Source organism: Terrapene carolina, unplaced genomic scaffold (assembly GCF_002925995.2).
Source record: "Terrapene carolina triunguis isolate 2854851 unplaced genomic scaffold, T_m_triunguis-2.0 Scaffold141, whole genome shotgun sequence".
NCBI lineage: Eukaryota > Metazoa > Chordata > Testudines > Emydidae > Terrapene > Terrapene triunguis.
The window spans coordinates 3,158,011-3,178,897 of record NW_020664492.1 but is presented as its reverse complement, the minus strand read 5'-3'; the positions used below and the strand labels follow the sequence as shown (position 1 = coordinate 3,178,897).

The 20,887-nt window shown below is 41.8% G+C and overlaps 1 protein-coding gene across 1 annotated transcript in view; it reads left to right on the top strand.

The window, feature by feature from the left end:
* Positions 1 to 20,887, top strand: part of LOC113406801 (phospholipid-transporting ATPase IB) — a 408,364-nt gene that overhangs the window by 94,072 nt on the left and 293,405 nt on the right. Inside the window, exons 20-23 of the mRNA XM_029911979.1 lie at positions 904 to 988; positions 2,869 to 3,008; positions 6,988 to 7,126; positions 15,931 to 15,995. Coding sequence (XP_029767839.1) covers positions 904 to 988; positions 2,869 to 3,008; positions 6,988 to 7,126; positions 15,931 to 15,995 — 429 coding nt within the window. The remainder of the gene's footprint in view (positions 1 to 903; positions 989 to 2,868; positions 3,009 to 6,987; positions 7,127 to 15,930; positions 15,996 to 20,887) is intronic.

Sequence of the window (20,887 nt, the reverse complement as noted above, 5' to 3'; positions counted from 1 at the left end):
AGAAAAATAGTTGCCATAACTTTTGAAAGTGAGTTTGCATTTATTGGGCAGAACCCTGAATATATTCCTGTCTTTGTCTCATAAAATAATGAAAGTGATATTATAAATTATTTATTTATGTACAACTGTATTTGAAGTTCATCTAGATATTAAAAATGAAGTTCCTTTTCTTTTATGTCTTTTACACCTTTTTTCTGTTCCTGATTTCTCAGGCAACTTTTCTCCCTTCATTTCCCCTCCACCCCAGACCTTTATCAGTCCCAGAAATAACCACAGGCAGTAGTGGATGGTGCTTCTAAGGCAATTCTCAGCAACGGAATCCAACCTATGTTGCTTATTGTTCTGACTTCTTAATTAGGCAAAACTGTCGTTGACAGAAATGGGAGTTTTGCCTGAGTAAGAATTGCAAGATAAACTCTTAAGTATGGATCTGTGTTGGAACTGTGTTTTTTATTGTTCAGGACTCTTCTGTTCTTGGAAAACCAAGTCTCACTTCAGTAATTCAAAATGGAGCATTCCATCTTTGCTGTCACTGTATTCTAAATTTAAATAACAGTGTAACAAGTTTGGGGTAAGGGAAGAAAAATCTAAAGAAACAATGTGTGTTTTTGTATTTGCAAAGCAATTACAGTATCCCACCCCTTTTCACTTCTGCTTGGAGTTCATATATGGTGGTAGAAACTGTAATATTCCAGCTTTGGTTTTCTAAGCGGAGCTAGATCCATTTCATAGGTAAACCAAAATTCATTATGGTATGTATTTTCATTTTCAGATATTATCATGTCCACGTTAGGCACCTCACATCAGTTAGATATAGAGGGGTTGAACACTTGTGCATTGTAGGTACATGAGTGAAGAGTTTACATGTGAATTTACTCTTTATATTTAATTTGGTTTTGATAGGATAATGTTATTTTTGAGAGACTTTCAAAAGATTCCCAGTATATGGAGCAAACACTATTGCATCTTGAATACTTTGCCACAGAAGGTAAGTGAAACAACATGCAAGTATGAATTAATTTTTTGAATTATTATTAGTACTTTACGTATTAATTTTTAAATGCCAACAAATTGTTCAGTGCTGAACAAGACAAAAATAAAGACACAGAGACAAATTCATAGGGTGATGTGTCGTATATGTAAGGTAAACTCACTTACCCATGTGTAAGTCTAAAAAAGGAGTTTACAAGCTGATCCTGCTTCTGTTGAAATCATGGTGAAACTGATTTCAGTGGGAGCAGTACTGAGTCCTGCATAAGAATAAGGGAGAGTAGGGACTTGATTCTGATCTCACTTTTACACGTGTAAATCAGGAGTAACTACATTGAAATCAATGGAATTACAGCAGTGTAAAATCAGAAGAGATGAGAATTAGGCCCTAAGTGTCTAAACTAGTGTAACATACAAGCTGAAAGAGCCGGGAAAAAGATGTGCATTACAACTTCAACTCATGTAGATTCATATCTGAATCTGGCTCACTGGCACTGCCCCAGGAGCTTACAATCTAAGATCAAACATGCCAACTTTTTATTTTACTGGTAACAAATCCATGACACATTCATTCACAAGGAAGCGCTAAAAGGGATATGGGCTTTGTTCATTTTATATACCTTTTACTTTATTACTGTAAAAACATGAATTGATGGTTATTTTTTCCTAAGTCCTATTTTTTCCAGTTTGTTCTTTGAACTTCCCTAACCCCAAATAATAAAGCCTTTCTATTTTATATGGCATGCTTCCTCCTTTTGCTGACTGACCCATGCCAGAATAAAAATCATTACTTAGGCCTGGTGTACACTACACAGTTAGGTTGATGTAAGATGCCTTGTGTTGACCTAGCTGTGGAAGAGTCTTCATTTAAATTTGGTTCCCGCTGACGTAAGTGCTTCTCTATGCCAATTCAGTAACACCACCTCCCTGAGCAGCGTAGAGTCACAGTTTCTATAATTAGGTTGACGCTTACATCAACTGTTGCTGGCTTTCAGGAGCCATGCCACAATGCCCCACACTGACAGTACAATCGATACAAGGTGCCACGTGCCGACACAAGGTGCCATGTGTGCACACACACACAAGCAATTTAATAACTGCAATAGCTGTATGCCAGTGTACATTAGGTTAACTTATTTTGTAGTGTAGACATGGTCTCATATATGTTAAACTTGATCAGCCGTCTAATAAAACGATCTCTTTCATACTCCAAGGGGCCTATTCTCTATGTATTGTGTAGGTGTAACTCCCATTCATATAGCTATGAGTTATATGCATGCACGGAGGGGGAGAATACATTCTCTTTTCTGAAAGGAAGTGTTGGGATGAGCAATAATTTGGGATGAGTAGCATTGCATATATGAAATACCTGCTGTTAAAATATAATAATGATCATATTTACCAACCTCATTGGGGTTGTGTAACTTATAGTAATTAACATTTAAAACAAATCACTTTCAGCCTCAAATGGAAAATTAGATGAAAGATGACACTGTTGTTGCTCCAGTATTACTAGATTGCTGAAAATTGGGGAGAGGTTTGTGCATGTTAGGCCAGCTACTGATCTTGGTTATACTGGTGTAAATCCAGGGTAGTCAATGGAATTGGTTAGATTTACGCCAGTGTCAGTAAATTCATAATCTGCCCCATTTGGGTGAAGTTGGTGGAAAAACCCAAATGTTTCCAAACTGTACTGGGAGATTGTCTTGCCTTTCTAGAGCTCGATGTTGCATTACTTATGTGTGCAAAACTTTCATTGACTCCAGTGAGGGGGCCAGGTGTTTAGCATCAGCTGGTTCATTCAATAGAAGGATTTTAATGATGCGATCCTCCCCATCAGTAGGTTAATGTGTGCAACATCTATATTCTGTTTTGTAGGTTTGAGGACTCTGTGCATTGCATATGCAGACCTGTCAGAAAATTCTTATCGAGAGTGGTTAAATGTTTATAATGAAACCAGCACAATTTTGAAAGACAGAACTCAAAAGATGGAGGAGTGCTATGAGATCATTGAAAAGGTAACAACTGCAGACGTTTATGCTGCTGAGGGCTAAATCCTGCTTACCTTATGCATGTGAATAGTTTCATAGTCTGGGGGGAGGGATAGCTCAGTGGTTTGAGCATTGGCCTGCTAAACCCAGGGTTGTGAGTTCAATCCTTAAGGGGGCTGTTTGGGGATTTAGTGCAGGATTGGTCCTGCTTTGAGCAGGGGGTTGGACTAGATGACCTCCTGAGGTCCCTTCCAACCCTGATATTCTATGATTCAAGCAGGATTATTTTGCTAAATGTATCACATGTTGAATTAATAAATACAGCTGCTGGAATATATGTATATATTACACACACGTATGCACACTCTCGCTCTTTCTCACTTTTCTACTGTTGTATCCACTCCAGTTTTCATATTTATTTTTCTAATTCTCAATCCAAAAGACACTTTTTTCAGTCTATGCTGCTGAAATTTTTCCTGGACAATATCTGTAAAGTTACAAATAACTAAGTTAAATGATTACAAAATGTATAAAAAATCCCCTCTCCTTTGGCTGATGAATTACTTAAATGCTTTCAGGGTTAAAACTGGCAGATAGGACTGCGGCTTTATTTGGCAGAGTTTGCTGCTTTTACTTCTGCAGCATTTTGTCTGCCATATTTTTTGTAACATGGCCAAATCTTTTCCTGCAATGGCCCTAAAATTTCAGAAAAATATGTAAAGCTCTGTAGCACTAACTAGTTGTATGAGACATTCTTTTTCTTTCCAGGAATATGGTATATGTATATACAGTACAGATACTTGGATTGTTCAATATTCATTCCATTTGTGTTACATATGATGTGATTATGTCCGTAAATAATTGCAATAATTTTAGCCTTGAGTGATTGTATGCAGGCTGTGTGTACATTTTATGGGAGGGGAAATAGTTTAAATGATGTGACTCTAGGTGATTTCTGTTTTGTGAGCTTAAGAAATACAGATTGTGACCGTTCAAGCATATTGCTATGGTGATTAATGAATGCACCAGTATGTATGTTCATCCACTGGTTAACGTTAAAGTTGTGTAACTTCAATTAATTGCTTTTGAAATGTTGCCATTTTTCTGATCAGAAACATTTGGCTCCATTATACACCTCTAAAATGTGGATTGTACGCAGAGGAAATAGAAGAACCACACAAAAAATTACCGTACTGTGTTTCTCCTTTGAGTAGTGACCCTATGGGTGCTCCACTGTAGGTGTGCTCGTGTCCCTGCACTGCTGATTGGAGAACTTCGGTAGCAGTGTCCACTAGGCCTGCACATGTGCTGTCTCTCCTCGTGCTGCGCCATGAGGCTAGTCAGCACGCACGGGCGAACCCTCCTCAGTTCCTTCTCAACTGCCCATGGCTAGAGACGGAGCTATTATAAGACTATTGCTTTATTTTATATATCTATAGCTAGTTAGTCTCCTAGTTATAGTTCTAGTTTTTTTCTCCTTTCTTATTTTACCCTTGAAAATAATAATTAAAAAATACTTTATTTCCCCCCTCTTTTTTCTCCCCCACTGGGGACCCTTCCCCACCAATGGGGTGTGCTTGGTTTCCCAGGCTTCAAGAAGTGCCTTACTTGCAAAGAGGCGATCCCGATTGCAGACAAGCACTCCCAGTGCATTCACTGTCTCAGGGAAGGCCACATCCAGCAAAAGTGTGGTCTTTGCCAACAACTCCCTCCACGATCTCGTAAGCACAGAGAGCTCTGACAGATGACCATCTTCATGAAGGTGGCTCTCAGGCCTGATGTCAAGTATCAGGGGGTAGCCTTCTTAGTCTGTATCCACAAAAACAACAAGGAGTCCGGTGGCACCTTAAAGACTAACAGATTTATTTGGGCATAAGCTTTCATGGGTAAAGAACCCACTTCTTCAGATGCATGGAGTGAAAATTACAGATGCAGGCATTATAACAGATTTAAAAGATTTAAAAGTAGCCATACTTGAACAAAAAACCCTCAAAAACAGACTTCAAAGAGAAACTGTAGAACTAAAATTCATATGCAAATTTAACACCATTAATTTGGGCTTGAATAGGGACTGGAAGTGGCTGGCTCACTACAAAAAGCAACTTTCCCTCTCCTGGTATTGACACCTCCTCATCAATTATTGGGAGTGGACTACATCCACCCTGATTGAATTGGCCCTGTCAACACTGGTTCTCCACTTGTACGGTAACTCCCTTCTCTTCATCTGTCAGTATAATAACACCTTCCCTTCATTTCCCCTACTATTGAAGGTCCCGCAGAAAATAAAGACGGAGCCCACGTCATTCTGATTCCTCCTACTTGGCCAAGGCAGACCTGGTACCCTTACCTGTCACAGCTCACAACGTGCCCACCAATCCCTCTCCCAGCCATTCCGAACCTCCTCTCAAAGAACAGAGGACGTACCCTACATCCCGACTTGGGGATTCTCCACCTCAAGGCATGGGTTCTGCTTGGGTCCAACATCTAGAAAGCTCCTGTTAAGGGAGGTACAAGAGGTTCTGTTGCACAGCAGAAAGTCCTTGATTTGACATACTTACTGGCAAACATGATTTGGTGCTCTTCTTAACAAATCTCCCCGACATCTGTGACTCTTCCACATATCCTACCTAGACTATGAATTGACCCTAATGAAATGGGGTCTATCTCTAAGCTGTCTCAGGGTTCACTTAGCAACTATAACAGTTTTCCACCAGCCTGTTGAGGGGTACTCAGTGCTGTCACATCCAGGTTTCTCAAGGGTATGGTAAACCTTTTCCCACAACCTCGACTTCTGACTCCCACGTGGGACCTAAGCTTGGTACTGAAAGCTTTGACTAGGCCTCCTTTTGAACCTATGGCCACCTATTCACTGACATACCTTTCCATGAAAATGGCCTTCCCGATAGTGATTTCCTTGCGCATGAGAATAGGAGAGAGAACTGCTCTGATGGTGCATCCCCGCTATATATTCTTCACTGACAAGGTTACTCTTAGGCCACATCCAGAATTCATCCCTAAGGTTACCTCCCCGTTTCACATGAATCAGTTGATTCACCTTCCAATCTTTTACCCCAAGCTTCACCGAGACAGCAGGGAGGCTATATTGCATACCCTCGATGTCAGGAGAGCCCTGGCCTTCTACCTGGACAGGACTAAGGCCTTCAGGAAGTCCCCTAAGCTTTTCCTCTTTGTTGCGGAAAGATCCAAGGGCTCAGCAGTATCAGCCCAAAGGCTTTCCAAATGGGTCTCAACTTGCATCAGACAGTGTTACCAAGTTTGCAGTATGACCCCTCCAGACTGTTTGTACACACTCCACAAGGTTGATTTCCTCATCCATTGCCTTCTTCAAGAATGTTCCTATCTCGGAGATCTGTAGAGCGGCGACATGTGTGTCAGCCCACACCTTCACAGAACACTATGTGATCACCAGAGACTCTGCCGCCATCTTTGGCTCCACAGTACTGCCATCTGTAATGGACCAGACTCTGAAGTCCCGGCCCTCCAGAAACGATACTGCTTGGGAGTCACCTACAGTGGAGCACCCATAGGGATACTACTCAAAGAAGAAGTTACTCACCTTGTGCAGTAACAATGGTTCTTCAAGATGTGTGTCCCTCCACAACCCACCCTCTTCCCTCTACTTTGGAGTTCTTGTCAATGACTCTGTGCTAGGGAAGGAACTTAGGGGGGTTAGCCCGCACGCACTGACTAGCCTTGGGCACAGCACGAGGAGAGACAGCGGATGTGTGGGCTTACTGGACACTGCTATTGAAGTTCTCTGATCAGCAGCACAAGGACGCAAGCACACCTACAGTGGAGTACCCATAGGGGGACACATTTTGAAGAACCATTGTTTCTGCACATGGTGAGTAACTTCTTCATCTCTTGTCAAAACACTGTATTAGTGATGAGGTGCAGCATGCAGTCATGAATTCCCTTTTAAGTGTGGTCTAAGCTGATATTGGCCTAAAGAAAACAACCCCTCAAATTCTGATGTTTGTTTTAGGATTTACTGCTTCTTGGAGCTACAGCCATTGAGGACCGCCTTCAAGCAGGTGTTCCAGAAACTATAGCAACACTAATGAAAGCAGAAATCAAGATATGGATCCTGACAGGGGACAAACAGGAAACAGCTCTCAACATAGGTAGCAACAGCAACCTTCATATTTTATTTTGCTTTGAATTCACCTGATACAGAGCTATGAAGATATGTAGCAAATGTGTGCGTTAAGGTAACTGGTGTTAGTGACTAAGAAGCCATTGTAACTTCCATTGAATGAAAAATGTTAATTAGAGTTTAAGGTGCAGTCTAGTTTGTATATTTGAAGGTGAAAGTAGCATTCCAGCAGTAGGGGGAAATCAGCTTGTATGAAAAAGTTCTTGACACCTAGTGCCACTTCCCAGTGGGAAAGTCTTTCAGTCCAGTCTCTCTTCTTACCAGATGGGGAATGAAGTGGGCATGAGACTTAAGCCCCTCCTGCACCGGGGCCAGTTGGTAGGGGAGCCTGGGCCCTCCCACTCCACAGGGCTCTGACCCAGGGCCCTAATTAGGATGCCAGACACTGTTGACCCTGAGTCCCCCTGAGTTACCCTCCCTTGGTCACTTCCTACCATCTGCTTCTCTCCCCCAGCTCAAAGTCCAATATAAGGTAAAAAGAAAAGATAAGTAAATATTCAGCCCCAACTGCGCTCAACATACAGTCTTCTTCCTCTCAGCAGACTTCTCCGGTGCTCTTGTCCAGGAGCCCTTCCAGTAGGTCTGTCTTCCTCCCCAGCCTTCCGAACTGAGTTGATCCCTTCTCCAGTTGGGGCATTCTCTGCAGGTGTGGAGGGGCGGGGTTACCTGGACCTAGTATTGTCCTTTAATCCCTTCAAGCCTAGCATGGGGTTGGTGCACCCCATCACAGATGGGTAGTAATGGGAAAAGGGTGGACACCATAGCTCGTTTTAATGAGCTTTTCCATATTTTTTGAGAGCTGGTCTGCCACCTAATTCTTGAGGTCCTTCAGAGCTCTTGAATTCGTGCTGATGTAAGTTTCTAGTGTAGACCAGCCCTAAGCCTTTGAAAAGTCCATTTGCATATGTCCAGAGACTTGCTAGATCTTTGGAGCTAATTCCCCAAAGATTCCATCCACACTGGGCATGCTACAGCCCAGGGCTAAGCAGGACTTTACCTGCAGTTGCAGCTTTAGGCACCTGTGGCTGGGCCAGGGTCAGGCAGGCACATGAACTGAGGGTGGGAAGCTGCTCTCTTGTTTTCCTAATGCCCCCCTTCTGAACCCAGGCAGTGTGGAGGAGGAAGCTGCCTGATTGGAAGGCAAAGGGGCAAGAATTGGTTCTGGGGGCAAATAGGTTGAGACAAGGAACCTGCCATGGGAGACTGGACTGGGAACAAGTGGGGCTGTGGGAAGAAGTTGGGAGAAGGAGCAACAACTATCTGTTGAGTGGTCGAGGTGAGGGGGAAGAACTGTGATTGGCTGGGCAAAGACTTCGACAAGGAGCTTGGATGGGAAAGAGGGGAACTGAGATTGGACAAGGAGTCTAGGGATGGAGATTGGGAATGGGAGTCAGGAGGGATAGGGAACATGGGGATGTGGAGTGTATCTGGAGATTGGAGGGAAGAGAGACAGAGCAGATGAGGAAGTGGGAGGGAAGGAGAGACTGGCTAGGCAAAGAGACTAGGGTTCAGTAGCTAGAGGGTGGGGATAGGAACTGGGAATGGCTGTACAAGAAGACTCGGATTGAAAAATCCAGGGGGTGAGGCAAGGATTTACTGGGCAAAGGAGACTTGGTTTGGGATGAGGAGCCTGAGGAATGGAGACTGGAGCTGGGTAATCAGGGAGATTGGGACTGGGATGAGGAGCTAGAAGTTGGGAAGACAAGGCTGGGACAGGGCCAGTTTGGAAGGGATGTGACAGAAAGGGTCAAGCTTGGGGGGCACAGGTAGGAGAACCTGTGCCCACTAGAGCTCACTCCCCTCCAGAACCTGGAATGCAACCCAACGTTCCTGAGTCTCACCATTCCTCTGCTGCAGCAAATATCTGTGAAACCCTCTGGCAAAGTGTGTGTGTATCACCTCTAGTTAGTGCTTGTCCACACAGAGAATGACAACTTCTGCTGTCACCTACTCCATTAGCACAAGTGGCAGAGAGCTGTGCTATGGATGTAAAGGTTTCAACCCTGCTGGTGACCCATGTGGGTGTCAATATGATGCATATGATGGAGTTTGTTTTTTTTCAGCTGTTTTTTTCAGTATAGAAAAGTATACACAAAAATCCGTTAAAAGAACATTATCAAAGTTGCAAAGTCAAGCACTTAAAACTTAGAAAATACCACAATTAAGGTTGCCTGTGAAACCTTAATTCAGACCCAGGTGCGTATGCATTATGATACAGTCTTCAATTACATGATCATATACAATTTCTTCCACAGAATATCTGCCTCATTCAGTGCATAGGACAGACCTGCTCTGAGGATGAATCAGGGTTGTGTACTGAAGGAGTCTGTTGTCGGGCCATTGCTTAATTTTTTGCACCAGTTGGGAGATGTGTAGTGAATGAGCCAGGGGATTACAGAAAGAGAAGGCAGTTGAATGCTGCCCTGGTACATTGGATTTTAGTTCCTATGTGATGCTAATCAAGTCACTTAAACCAAATTTTTCAGAGTAGTCAATGAGGGTATGTCTGCACAGCCGGCAGCAGCCCATGGCAGCAAACCTCCGAATCTGGGTTGACAGACTCAGGCTTGCGGGGCTCACACGACCATGCTAAAAAGAGCTGTATAAACAGTGCTTTTAACTTGTGGCTCACGCTTTAGGCTTCAGAGCCCAAACTCCAGCCTGAGTTGCAATGCCTACACAGCTATTTGTAGCGTGGTGACTATTTTTAGGAAGTCTTTTGACCCAGGCTTATAGGCTCACTGCTGAGGGTTGTGTAGGCAAACCCTAATTGTGTGTTTCTCATTTTCTAGGTGCCTGACTTGAGATCCTGGGGTCTGATTGGCAGAAGTGCTGATTACACAGAGCTGCAATTGGAGGCAGCGGGAGCTGTGCTTGTGCATATAAAGTGCTATATGATGCTAAGTACTCTGAAAAATCAGATCCTAGGTATCGCACCCAAAATTAGTGAATACTTTTGACCTGAATCTCTCTCTGCCTCAGTTCCCCATCTGTAAAACAGAACAAATAAATACCTCCTCGTCTCAGAGGTGTTCTGAAAATAAATTGTGAAACACTCATATACTATAATGATGAGCACCATAGAAAAGCCTATGAGGAAATTCATTTGTCTTCAGAGCAGGGTTTGAATAGTTTGCAGTAACTAAGGGATAGAGCCACACATTGAACAATGTGGGGGGGAAATAGCTGCTCATTAAGTGAGCACTGTCCATCTTGAGGCGGGGTCCTGTGGAAAATATGAGATGTGACTGAAGACTGTTTGATAATGCATATGAACAATTGGGGCTGAAATAAAGTTGCACAGGGAACCTTTATTCTGGCATTTCTTAACATCTGAATGCTTGGCTTTTCAACCTTAATGTTCTTTTATTGTAGTTTTTCCTATGTAGTGTATATATATAAATATCATATTGATTTCTACTGGGGAAAGACTTCTGTGGAATATATCATTCAGTCCTGTGTATCTTATTTCCAGAAAGATATGGACAAACTGGAGAGAGTTCAGAGAAGAGCACACACAAAAAAAAAAAAAAAAAAAAAAAAAAGATTAATTGTCTGAGGGATTGACATATGAGGAAAGATTAAAGGAACTATGAGTTAAATCCTGGCCCCATTGAAGTCAGTGGGAATTTTGCCATTGACTTCAATGAAGCCAGGATTTCACCCTAAATCTCTGAATCTTGGCTAAGTCATGACTACCAGAGTGTGTACACTAAGGAGGGAGAGGAATTTTTCAGCATGATACAAAGGGGAACTACTTGAAGTAATGGTATGAAGTTAGAGAAAGAAGAATGTAGGAGAAATATCAGGAGAACCGTCCTGCAGTGAGACATATTAGGTGGTGGAGTAAATACTCTAAGGGCTTGTCTACACTTACAGCGGTGCAGCTACGCCAGTGCGGCTGTGCTGCTGTAGCACTTAGTGAAGAAGTCCTATCTATGCTGGTGGGAGAGCTTCTTCCAGCGGCGCAGGTGCTTCTTCTCCCCAAGAGGTGGTAGCTACGTCAACGAGAGAAGCCCTCCTGTCGACGTAGCACTGTCTACACCAGGGGTTAGGTTGGTATAACTACAGCACTCAAGGGTGTGCATTTTTCACAGCCCTGAGTGACGTAGTTATACCGACATAAATTCCTAGTGTAGACCGAGCCTCAGGGAAGTGGTGGTGGCCCTTTCCTTGAGATCTTTCAGAGCCGCTAAAATACCACCGTAAGGACAATACAGAATAGGTGGGGAGATGGGCTATGGATGTTGTTTTCCATCTGTCTATAAATGGTCACATGACCTTTTTGGCTGGAATTCAGATGACTCTGGAGATTGATGTTGAAAATGTCACCTGCCAATTTTAAGCCAGTGGAATAAGTCTGGTTTGAACAGGTAGGGGCAATTGGCCAAGATATCCTTGTCCATCCATATATACTACAAAGTGCCACATCTCTTGAGTCACTGCTTCCTTAGCCCTTGCCACCATGCCAGCAGAGCCAAACTGACTGCACCAACACAGTCCTCAGGAAGGACCTATCCAGCTCAGCCCTCTACAGCTTCATCTATGTGAAAATGATAGTTTTTGTGCTGTGTGACAAGCTTGTCTTCACCTACAGGTGTATAATCAAGCTTTACAAACATGATTCAAACTGTACACAAAATGTTACTGCTGAACATTAGACTAATTATAGTGATCATTTAAAAGCACAGTTTTAAAAAGGTATCCCTCTGCATCCCAATATTTGCTTTATTTTGAGCATGTGTACAAATTTCAAAAAGATATGAATTAGTGGAAAACAATGCCAGATAAGATTCAGTCAGTCACAGAACAAGCCTATGTAAATCATATTACTTCACTAATTAACATAGACACTATTCTAAAAGGTCTGTACTGACATCCATTGTTGCCTTTTACTAGCTATGGCAAATAAAAAGAAAGTGCTTTTGTGGTAGATTGACCCCTTCACAGCTTCATGCCCATAAAAGGGAGCAAGAGTTGGTCTTGCTTCATGCCATTGAGACCCATCAATGGATGTTACAGAAACTTTCTGGGTGCCAGCTTCTACTTCACCGCCCTTCATGCTGTGACGGAATATTCTAATGTGGCACTGCCCTCTAATGAGATACAAGAAGGGAAAGCCTACAGCAAAAATAAACAACTAGTTATTAGTAAGAAATTTAAAAAGCCCGTCTCATTCCCAGTGCCGTGGTAGAGGAGGCCAACTTTTCCATGACCATCTAGAAAAAGTGCCTGCACTGTATGCAAGTGCAAGAGCTTGCTTATGAAAAACCCTTCAGTTATCTGAGCAAGCAGGCATACGTGCCTATTGTGCTTGTACAGCACCTAACCCAGTGGGGTCCTGGTCCAGAGTAGAGCCCTAGGTGCTACAACAATACAAATAGTAAATAGTAATAATATAATAAAAGGAGCAGCTGCCCTTCTGATTGTCTGTCTGGTTTGCATTGCAAATGGGGATTTTTAAAGAATATATATTTTAGGTGTATTTTTAGAGGCCTCTTTGAAAACACAGCCTATGAGTTTGAAACAAATGGAACAGCATCTCTCCAGATCTTGAATTATTTTCTTGGTAAGGCTGATGAGCAATGCACGCATCTCAATCCTGATCCTGAAGTACCAAACAGTTTTAGGAAGTTCGGTGGAAGACAGAATGGAATTGGAACCAAGTTTCCTAATTTGGATTTCTATCCCATAGCAAATGTCTGTTGTTTTATGGAACTTGTGCCCACATGTTTACTTGTCTCACATGCTTACGGATGTGCCACCATGTCATATAGGACAAGCAAGTACATAAGAGCCTATCTACTTAATTCTAAAGTCCTTCAGCCCTTCCTATCAGACGAAGAGAAGCAGAGCTTCACTCAGTCTGGTCTTGTGAATGGACAGGCTGTCATGCACATATATACATATATAGTCCCGGTGTTATCTTGTTGCCAAAGTCTGCAACCATCATCCTTACCAAACAGTCCTCAAAGAAAGCTACAGTTAGCCTGTATAAAGCACCACTCACACTTGCCTTTCTTTCTTTGCGTGTTTACAAATCTTTACCAACAGCCATTAGCTTTTTTTCCTTTAGGAATTACCTATCTTAGTAACATGTGCTGTTTTCTTGTTGAAGCAGATACTTTCTTAGCATCCTCAAATTAGCTCTGACTTTAAGGCCTTTAGCTGTTTGAACAAAAGTGACCTATGAGCCATTATGTACACAGATCTGCAGGTAGACTGTTAGTAATTTTCTGAGTGGCCTTTTGCCAAAATTCTGGAACTCTGTGACCGAACTTGCATTACTATAGCAAAGTTTCAGACACTCGGTAATTTTCATTATTTAGCTTTAAAATTGGCTTCAGTTAGTGTAAGTGAAATTTCAGATGCAGTCTGCATGACTCATATAGTTATTGTTTGCTTACGGGACTTGTGTAAGATCTCAATGTACCTGTAGAATTCAAACGCACTAAAATGGATTAAACAGAATTTTCTGATGTGGTAGTATTTCTAGTAGAAATAGGGTGGGTGGCTTAATATCTAAATATTTTTAAGAGTCATTTACCACTGCATCTGGTGTGAATCTTCTGTAAAATCAGTTTGTTGATCTCAGCTTGCTCCTCAAAGGACAATAGTCAACAACCACAAAAGCACTTTCTTTTTATTTGCCATAGCTAGTAAAATGCAACAATGGATGTAAGTACAGACCTTTCAGAATAGTATCTATGTTAATTAGTGAAGTAATATGATTTACATAGGCTTGTTCTGTGACTGACTGAATCTTATCTGGCATTGTTTTCCACTAATTCATATCTTTTTGAAATTTGTACACATGCTCAAAATAAAGCAAATATTGGGATGCAGAGGGATACCTTTTTAAAACTGTGCCTTTAAATGATCACTATAGTTAGTCTAATGTTCAGCAGTAACATTTTGTGTACAGTTTGAATCATGTTTGTAAAGCTTGTTTTAAATTACATTTTAAAGTTCCCTTGTAAGTAAAAAGGTTTACAATCACTGTGCATAACTTCTGGCACCCTTCTAGCTTTAATTTAACGGTTAATTTCAGGTAAATAAAAGTCCCGGAGGTGCCTGTCTCAGCCACTTTATGGACTTAGTTACATTTTTGGATTAAGGATCTAGACCCCAATTTACAAGTGTGGATTGACATTTTATACCTAGCTTTGATCCAGAAGTTGATCTCATTTTACCAAACCGGAGTGTCTGAACTTTTAGTTTTAATTTGCCATATTAGCACTGCCAGAAGTAACTATATTAACCATTTGTATAGAATATATAGTTATAAACGTCATTTGGCAACTTTAAGTGCCAATTACTATACTTTTAACACACTGATGTTATATTTTAAGATGTTAGAGGTCCAAAATTGTGCATAATATATAAGAATCTTATAAAATGGTGATTGGTTTGTGTTTTGTGCCCTCTTTCTGAGCCCTATCCTATTCCTATTTAACTCAATGATGAAACTTCAATTGACTTCACTGGTTGCAGGATTGGGCCCTCTTGACTCCATAATTGCCAAGACATATAGCAGAACTGCTTAACATTTTCTCCAGAACTTCTTCATCCTGCTCCAGCTGTCAAATGGCGTCTTGCTTGATTTGAAAGATGTAAAATAAAACAGCGAGCAGCAGTTTCAAAATTACTGCTCACTGTTGCAGCTGTTGTTCCAATCAAAAACTACTAGAAAATCCTTTTGAATTAGTTATACTGAATTTGTAACAGTCTACTGCATAAAGCTGCAGCCGTTCCCTGGGGAAAGAATAAGTCTGACATGGAGGGAAATTATTAAAGTTGTAATATCCCATTTTTTTCAGTGAAAATAAAAAATGTAGCTCTTCGGTCTGGAGCTAATTTAAGAATTCCAATTTTTTCCCCCTTAAATTCAGCATGTGGGACTTTTTTTCCCCCTTAATGGAAGTAGTAGGCTGGAATTACACTGGAGCCGAAATAATCCTTATGTGTTTTTTCTTGTGAAGTCTGTTTTTTGTTTGTCATTACCCACTAAAAGGTTTAATTACTCTTTCTGATAGTGAGTCTCTTTGGGTGGAATAGCACAGAAAGTCATGGACTGTGCAGCTTTGCTATTGTGAACTCTGTTTTACTAGCTATGCTTCATCATTTTCTCAACAGAGGCATACGGTCTCACTGCTGGCCCCCATCCTCTTTTATTTGTAGAAAGTAATCCTTATCTAGTCAACACAAATGTATTCATGGTAAAATATTGCCCAAAATATTATTGCAAAACCATATTATTATGGACCATAATTATACTTAACGTAAGTTATGAAGAGCATCAAGCAGAAACATCCTTGACAATAATAATTACAATTTTCAAAATTCTTCTTTACTTACTGACCTAAATGTTGTGCATTACAGCCGTAAGCTGCTAAACAGCTGCTATTTTCCACTCAAGAGGAGGCTGCATTTCAGTTGTTGGTTAAAGTGATTCTTTCATATGTCAGTCTTCAATAACTCCTATAAAATATACTAGCGCAACAAAAAATCTTGTAGTCTGACTAAATGACTTATGTTGCTGTTAATGTGTGTCTCTCTATGCCACCCTTACAAAAACAAACAAAAAACCACTCCATTCATTATTCATATTGCTGATCAGTTACTCACAACGGACTACTCCTGTAAATAACTGTTCACCATGGAGCTCATAATCTGGTCCTTAGAGAGCCTCAAGTAAAAGGTGCTATATCAAAAGTGAAATTAAAATATTTGTAATTTTCACAAGGAAACCCTTGTTTTTATCTTTTACAGGGTACTCCTGCAGGCTTGTTTCTCAGAATATGTCTCTCATCCTAGTGAATGAAGATTCGTTGGATGTAAGTAATTCTTTCCATGGAAGTTCTTGGTTCAGTCCTTTATTTGGGTTGCATTTGTTTTATTTCCTCATTCTGCTTCAGGAATAGTTTAAAATCAGAGCTCATTTTAGAAAGCTACCAGTCAGCAACTTTCAGCTATGTGAAAAAAGGCTGGGGTGTACTAAGCTGTGTTTCTGTGGTCTTTCATCATAGAGCTGTAGAATTATTTCACTAAACTATCAAAACATGGAGATCATGATCATTGGCTCATTATGTCAGTAGTTTTGCTTTTTACTTAGATACTGACTGCATTGATCTAGGTTGGATATTAGGAAAAACTCTTTCACTAGGAGGGTGGTGAAGCACTGGAATGGGTTACCTAGGGAGGTGGTGGAATCTCCATCCTTAGAGGTTTGTAGGGCCTGGCTTGAGAAAGCCCTGGCTGGGATGATTTAGTTGGGGTTGGTCCTGCTTTGAGCAGGGGGTTGGACTAGGTGACCTCCTGAGGTCCCTTCCAACTCTAATCTTCTATGATTCTGTGATTCAACAGATCAGTAGGAACAGGGCTGGGCTTTAAATAACATTTATTGTGCACACCTCAATTCCACTAGGAGTAGCCTTCCTGCTAAGGGAAAACAAGTTAATCAAAATGTTTCTTGTTCTCTTAAAGCTGTATCTGACGTTAGATGTTTTGGGCAACATCTAAGATGGCTGGAAATAGACCGGGCAATTACACATATGTAAATTCACTGTGTGGTGTATATAATTTTGAGATGTAAGCAACATTAAAAGAGCATTGTAGTTGTTCATGTCGTCAGTACTTGGCCCATGCATAGTGAATGGAATTTTCCTCCAGTAGTACCCGAATAATTTGTTATGTGCTGAGGTGATCCACAGATCTTGTCTCCTTATGAAATGATAATGCCTGTGCTTTCTCGCCAATTCCAAAAGCAGCTTACGTGTGGCTTGAACATCAGCATTGGTTCTTGCTATTGCCACACAGCTCATGAGAGCACCTCCAAAAGGAGCCAGCTGGGAGAGATGTACAGATCTCTAATAGAGACTATGTCTACACTTATGGTGGCGTGTAGAGTACGTACGCTGCATGCCCCCAGCTTGGGTGTGAATAACAGTGTAGATGGAGAGGCACTGTTTAGGTGAGTAAAGACATGACAGAGCCTTAGGGTATGTACCCTACATGGCTCTCTACACAACGAAGCAGGGCAGCCTATTTCCACTCTGCTATTTTTAGCAGTTTAATGTCCTGCCGGCAGCGAAAGTCTTTCCCTGCTGCCTGCCCCTGCCCAAGCCTTTCTCTGCTGCACGTTGCTACACTGCAGGGTGGATGCAGCCTGTTTTTCATTGTGGTGTATAGCTACATGTATCCTACATCATGGGCAACGGGTGAAGCTTCCCCTTGGGGAGGCTAGCCCCTTGCTGTGCCTCTTCCGGCCAAGGCCCCGCCCATGCCCACTGCTCTCAGCCCCCTCCACAGCCCCTGCTGGGGCGAGGGGGGGGTTGAGAGTTCAGTTGAGGCCACAAGCGGGAGGCTGAGAGCTCAGCCCTGGCCGGGGTTGAGCTCTCAGCCCCAGCTGGGACCATGGCAGAGCTCTCGGCCCTGGCCAGAGCTCCGAGCCCAGAGCATCTTCCCCCATCCCCTCCCAGCTGGGTGTTGCAGTGTTGGAGCTCCAAGCTTGGAGCCCCTCCCCATTCTGCTCCTTCCCCTGTGGCTTCGCCCCTGTTCCACCCGCACTCCACCTCTTCCCCCCCGAAGCCCCACCCCCTCACGCCTTTCCACCCCCCTCCTGCCCCTGCTGTGGCCCCGAGACCAGGAAAGCTCTGTGCCCCCGCCTCGGCCCTGGCAGGGAGCGAGGGCTCCCCCCATCCCTGGGGCCATTGCAGAGGGAGATTTTTCTGGGGGCCCCCCAGATTGACCAGGGCCCCTGGGCATGGGCCTCTTAGGCCTGTGTGATAATCTGCCACAGCTCCCCATCCTCCCCATTACACGCCGCCCATGTCCTACATGCTGCCAGGGTAGACAAAGCCAGAGAGATGGTCTCATTCCCTCCTACACTTTTATTGATTTGTAACTTTGGGAATGGGTAATTCATCCTGTCTGACTGCATGGCAGAGATGTGAAGCTTGCATTTGCTTGCGTGTACCAGAATAATTATTTGATTTCTGAGGGATTGGCAGGTAGGGTAAGGTGATTAGAAGAGGAAGTCTTGTAGCAAAAAGGTCACCTTATCTGTCGCAGTTCTGCTGTTGTTATGTGGTTTATGTTATAATCCTCCTCCATCCATGTGACTGCATTGTGTTCAGGTCAGACTTGGTAAATCCTTTTATACAGCTGTGCCAACCTGTGGCCTAATGCTCCCTTACAGGGTACAAATAATTCCCACTGCTGACAAAGGATGAGGCCCCTGATGGAGAAAAGGCTTTGTCTGAATTCTGCTGTTGCTTCTGTTGATATCAGAGTGCATTATATTACCTTGTCATCACTAATATATGGGTTACAGGTATAAAGATCACATATGTTTTTATCATGTCTTCTGGTTACATTATCTTTTCTGGTAAAATATCTCTAGTGGGGAGCATTGTTAGGGGGTGTAATGTTTGAATCATCCTGTCTATACAAGAAAAAAGAATTTATATTGTTTTGATTTTATTTCTTTATTAAATCCATAGAATGTGCCCATTCTAGACTCAATGTACATATACAATTAATTATTTATATAGAGACAAACAGATTCAAATCAGCACAGTGTCAACCTATAAGACTCCCAGCCCATCAAAATTACAGACAAAACTCCTAGGCCCTTTGAGTACTCTGTTTCTTTTTCATTGGAAATAAACGGTTCACTGTCTTGGCTTTCCCATTGACTAACTGAAAATGATGACTGTAGAGGGATTGATGGCTGGGGTTCAATCCAGAGAAGGGAGGGGGGACACATCTGGAGGAAATAACAGTTGTATGCCTCCTTGATATAGGGTGTTTAGCCAGATTTGATAGTAAACTGTACAATCCAGGGTTGTGAGAAAGTCTTCAACGTTTTAACTTTTGTTTCTGAAAAAATCTTCAACCCTGGTGAGATAAAAGAGGTTTGGCTTTTTTCATTTTTTTTTAAACTTCTGTGTTACTCTGAAGTAGTTACATGAACAATACAGAAATTTGGAAGTTGTTTATCTTAGAAACATGAGTCTCTAATTTCAAGCTTTTTAAGTATTCTGTATGCTAAAAGAAAAGTGATAAGACCATTAAAGTTTTTGTCATGCCTTTGGAAAGTAGTAAGAATGTTCATAGCTCCGTCTACAAGCCTGAAGGAGAAATGGGAGGAGTCACTGATGACTGGAGAGAGATGCATGTTTAGAATCAGCTGTCACTGGACTTGAAGAGGGCAGTGAGTGGAGTTCTTAACTATCACGGAAGTTGGCTTGCTAGCACCTAGAGACTTCTGGAAGGTAGACAGGGTATCTGATAATATGGTTCTTGATAAGATTGGCTAACAACTCTTTCACAGTGTTGAATTCACTAGGTGGCTGTTTCTCATTCTAATTGTTGTAAATCTGAAAACTACTGAACAATAATGCCAAGAAGTGATTAGTATGGTTCAGTATATGCATTAGTATGACTCAGCCTGTCTACAGCTGAACGAAATGTAGGTAACAAGTAACTGAATAGACTGAAGTAATGAAATTAGATAATTCTTCTGAAGTAAAATGTAAATTTTATCAAGAGTTGGTAAGTAGCACGAAAGAGAGAGGATTTGTGCTCATCTCAAAAAGTGCAGAAAACAGATCCCTTTGGATTCATCAGGATAAAATGTGCCATTGAATAAAACAGTTTATTCAAGTGGAAGCACAGAACCGTGATAAGCTGGATGATCCTGCAAATTACAACACAATATGGTCCCAGGAGAAAGTCCAGGATACAAACCATAACACATTTAAAACTACCTTCATCAAACAAGGACACTCCACCAGAGAAGTAGATTGCATCATGGAACAGGCTATCCAGATACCTCCAGAAAACCTGCTTCAATACCGGAAAAATAAACCCTCTGACCACACGCCCCTGGTTGTCACTTGACACCCCACGCCAGAACCCATGAGGGTCTCATTAAAAAGTGGTTTCCCCAGGAATTGAAATTAGGGGAGGTGTCCGAATTTACAGGGGTGTGTGTGTCAGGACTGATGAGATATATAAAAGAGATATGAATAAAGTAAATGTTTTGTTAGGATAATGCAGATTTAACATAAGGATAATGCAAGTTACACCAAAACACATAACAGGTCTAGATTTCTAAAAAAATATAAATTTAAAAAAAAATGTATTTAATTTAAATTGACTTTTGAAAAGTAAGCCATCATGGGATAAGAGGGAAGTCCTCTCATGGATCAGTAACTGGTTAAAAGATGGGAAACAAAGGGTAGGAATAAATTATCCGTTTTCAGAATGGAGAGAGATAAATAGTGGTATCCCTGAGGGGTTGGTACTGGGACCATTACTGTTCAACATACTCATAAATGATCTGGAAAAATGGGTAAACAGTGAGGTGGCAAAATTTGCAGATGATACAAAACTATTCAAGATAGTTACGTCCCAGGCAGACTGCGAAGAGTTACAAAGGGATCTCACAAAACTGGGTTACTGGGCAACAAAAATGGCAGATGAAATTCAATGTTGATAAATGCAAAGTAATGCACATTGGAAAACAATCTCAACTATACATACAAAATGAAGGAGTCTGAATTAGCTGTTAACACTCAAGAAAGAGATCTTGGAGTCATTGTGGATAGTTCTCTGAAAACATCCACTCAATGTGCAGCGGCAGTCAGTGATTCCCAACATTCTGTTTGCTCTTTTAAAAAGAACAGGAGTACTGTGGCACCTTAGAGACTAACAAATTTAT